The sequence below is a fragment of the Akebia trifoliata genome, chromosome 13, assembly GCF_017979445.1.
Source record: "Akebia trifoliata isolate Shusen 1 chromosome 13, ASM1797944v1, whole genome shotgun sequence".
In the NCBI taxonomy this organism is placed as follows: Eukaryota; Viridiplantae; Streptophyta; class Magnoliopsida; order Ranunculales; family Lardizabalaceae; genus Akebia; species Akebia trifoliata.
In genome coordinates, this window is record NC_141387.1 from 32,074,144 (window position 1) to 32,077,150 (window position 3,007).

Here is a 3,007-nt window from a genome sequence, read left to right on the forward strand (position 1 = left end):
ATATCATAACCATCAAATGGTGTGTTGTGATGTGATATTAGTATACCTTTGTTAGTGTATACTACCATGAATAAGGAATAATTTTGTGAGATAAAAGAAATATTGAAGATAGATACTTCCTGTCTGTTTCTCTCTAAGTTAATTGTGCTTCCTCACTCACTCCTCTTGAAGAAAGGGAACTTCCCAATGCTGGAGTTTCTATCGACATTATAATCTATTATACAGTTTTATTATTATATGTGCCCCAAAACCCAAGATTTTTTGCATGGCTGCTTCAATCACCAATCCTTTTATGTTGTAATCATGAGGGATAACTAACTTAAAAGCATCACAACAGAAAAAGGTAACTAAATTAGTTGAAACTATGATGAAAAACTCAAAAAACAGTACCCACATACAAACATGACAGTTTCCAAAGTAAAAAAACACCCACATGAAGCAACATAGAATTTCTATAAAAATATGTATATAATAATGCATCTCTTTCTTTTTTTCTAAGAAGATTTCCAAAATCATAATGCATCAGAGTAAGAAGTACCAAAGGTGACAGAAAAAAATTAAAATATATAAAACTTTTAGTAGAAATAATTCAAATTTGAGATTTACCATGCAAGGCATCCTTTCATACTTGAAGGGGAAAAAAGAGGAAAAAAACTAATGTTCATTTAATCTAATAATTGGCATTAATACCTAAAAGCTTCCTTGCAAGTCAGTTAGTAATGGAGAAAACCCTAATGTTCATAAGATGAATTTCTAGCACCACCCTTGATAATGGGGATAACCCTATCAACTGAAAGCTGACCTCTTCGTGGAGATGGTCTTTCGAGCTTTGCTGAAGCTTCGAATTTCCTTTCACCCACACTATCACCTGTTATTATTGGCTTGTCTTCATAATCATCTCCAATGGAATCCATATCAGTGCCACTATCAATCCCCGATGGTGCAATTTGTATCTGGTCACCCTTCAAAGAATGGTCTTGAGATCCTAGATATGCCATCTCCGTCCCAAGTTCTTGTTGTTTAATATCATCAGACCAAATTAGAGGATTCTTGCTAGTATTACCATATGAATTAGGCTTCTTGATCCCTGAAAAAGAGTTCTCATTTGTTGGCAAAAACCCTTCAAGAGATGATCGATTGATCTGTTGTTGCATATCAAGTTGATCTCCTCCATATATAGATAGGTCTTGAAAAGAAGGGAAGTTCACATAAGAAACTAAATCTTTCATGGTATCCGTGTCAACAACTCCTAGATTATCCACACCTTTGTAGCTTACTGAGTCCATGTTTTCACCAGCAAGTGTTTGGCAAGCTTTCTCCAATATAGTTTGCATATACTTCCCTTGAGCCTCAATCCTCAATTGAAGGTGTCGTTGTACCTGCCATACCGAAACCCATACAAAATTTAATCTAAAAATTTGAATGCAAGCAAAATAAGGAAAAAAAAACCAAGTAATTTTGATTGTTTAGCAATTTCATATGGGTTTACCTCTAAGTGCTCATGTAATCTTCTTTGCACTTCCATTTGCATCCTAAGCGCCTCGGCGACATGTACGTTCCTGCTAAGAAACCACACATATAATCCCTCAAAAATATCAATACCAAACTTAAAACCCTAGGGGAAAATCAAGAAATTAATAATAAACCATAAGCTTTTCTGATCAATTTCGATAAATTAATCTACATATGGATGATCACTAAGGATCAAGATAATTACGTACTCATTCATGCTTCGACCCATTATCCCTGATGAGGAAGCAGATGCATTTCTATGCAGATCTAGCGCTGAACCTAACATGAAATTCAAAAGGAAAAAAAAAATGGAAAAACAATCAAAATAATTGTAAGGAAAGATCATTTTACATTCCCTCTTGCCCAATAAGAACAATCAACTCCCTCACCATCCTTAAATGTGTGATCATTGAATTCCTTATGTGGTTGCTTCCCAAGCCTGAATTTCTATACAAGAAGGAATATCGTTACTAGAGTGCACTAAGGAAGAAATAACACACTAAGATATGTTGCATACATATATATACCTGAAGGTGGCTCTTGAGATGGTATAGAGTCAGACCTTTGACACCCATAACCCTCATGATGGTTTTTGGAGTAGCCTCTATAAGTTCAAACAATAAACATAGAAGATCAAAGATATGAAGAAAAAATAAATAAAAAAGACAGGTAGATTTAAGATGATGCATGATGAGAGAACTAGCTAGATCAAGGGAAGTACTATCTGGTCCACCAAGCTGAGTGACTGCATCAACGAATCGCTCATGAAGCTCAACAGTCCATCGTAGGCGGGGCTTTGGGTCTGTTGTGAGGACAAGTCCTGAGTCTCCTTGAACACACATAGATCTCTCGTGTGAATTCATATTAGGCTTCTTGGGATGGAACATTCTCTCTCTCAGCGGCTCTAGAATAGGAAGATATTCAAGAACAAAAGCGAGAAATGTAAGGATGAATAGGGTCTGTTTTTGAAGAAGACAATGGCTCTTGTCCTTCCTTTCTCTCTTTTTCTAATAGAAAGTATGTGTGGTCATGCTGCCCTTGTAAAATATATTACTACAAAGCACACCGACTCTAATGTGTAGCCCTCCTTTGGCAAAAGATATTAAGATAGATAGATAAATAGATAGATGGATAGATAGATAGGGTGTATACTATTGTACTCTTTGAGAGAAGAAGAGGGTACATATATAGACTATTGAGATCATCCTCACAAAAAAAAAAAAAATCAGCCCATTCTGAAACTTTGAACCCTATCAAAATTATTTTACAAATTAATGGTGAAAATTGATGGTCTATGATTCTTCAACTTATAAAATCACTTTTGATGGGATCAGAAGTTTCAGAATGGGATGATTGAGTGGATGATCTCCTCACCATAAAGATCATCCTCACAAAAAATCAGCCCATTCCAAAACTTCTAACACATATAGGAGAAATAATTGTCATAATTGTCAAAATAAGATTATCTCTTGGTCCAAACCCTAGTCATTCAACT

The 3,007-nt window shown here is 35.3% G+C and overlaps 1 protein-coding gene across 2 annotated transcripts; it reads right to left on the reverse strand.

The window, feature by feature from the left end:
- Nucleotides 1-282: 282 nt before the first annotated feature.
- On the reverse strand, nt 283-2,605 carry APL (Homeodomain-like superfamily protein). Of its 2 annotated transcripts, none has more exons than XM_086421097.1 (6): nt 2,234-2,605; nt 2,040-2,116; nt 1,902-1,959; nt 1,722-1,791; nt 1,490-1,562; nt 283-1,379 (listed from the first exon to the last, which is right to left on the reverse strand). In XM_086421097.1, the coding sequence occupies exons 1-6, from the start codon at nt 2,397-2,399 to the stop codon at nt 732-734; spliced, it is 1,092 nt and encodes a 363-aa protein (XP_086277223.1). In that variant the 5' UTR covers nt 2,400-2,605; the 3' UTR covers nt 283-731. The 2 variants fall into 2 exon arrangements, with proteins under 2 accessions (XP_086277223.1, XP_086277224.1); XM_086421098.1 differs by having other exon boundaries at nt 284-1,379; nt 1,490-1,559.
- Between the last annotated feature and the right edge of the window lie 402 nt (nt 2,606-3,007).

What these genes read in the sequence shown, in the direction of transcription:
- APL (XM_086421097.1), bottom strand. Translation starts at nt 2,399, where the DNA reads ATGTTCCATCCCAAGAAGCCTAATATGAATTCACACGAGAGATCTATG. An exon ending in TCAGCTTGGTGGACCAGATA is followed by an intron (nt 2,117 to 2,233) that starts GTACTTCCCTTG and finishes TTGAACTTATAG; the next exon opens with AGGCTACTCCAAAAACCATC. An exon ending in GATTACATGAGCACTTAGAG is followed by an intron (nt 1,380 to 1,489) that starts GTAAACCCATAT and finishes TCGGTATGGCAG; the next exon opens with GTACAACGACACCTTCAATT.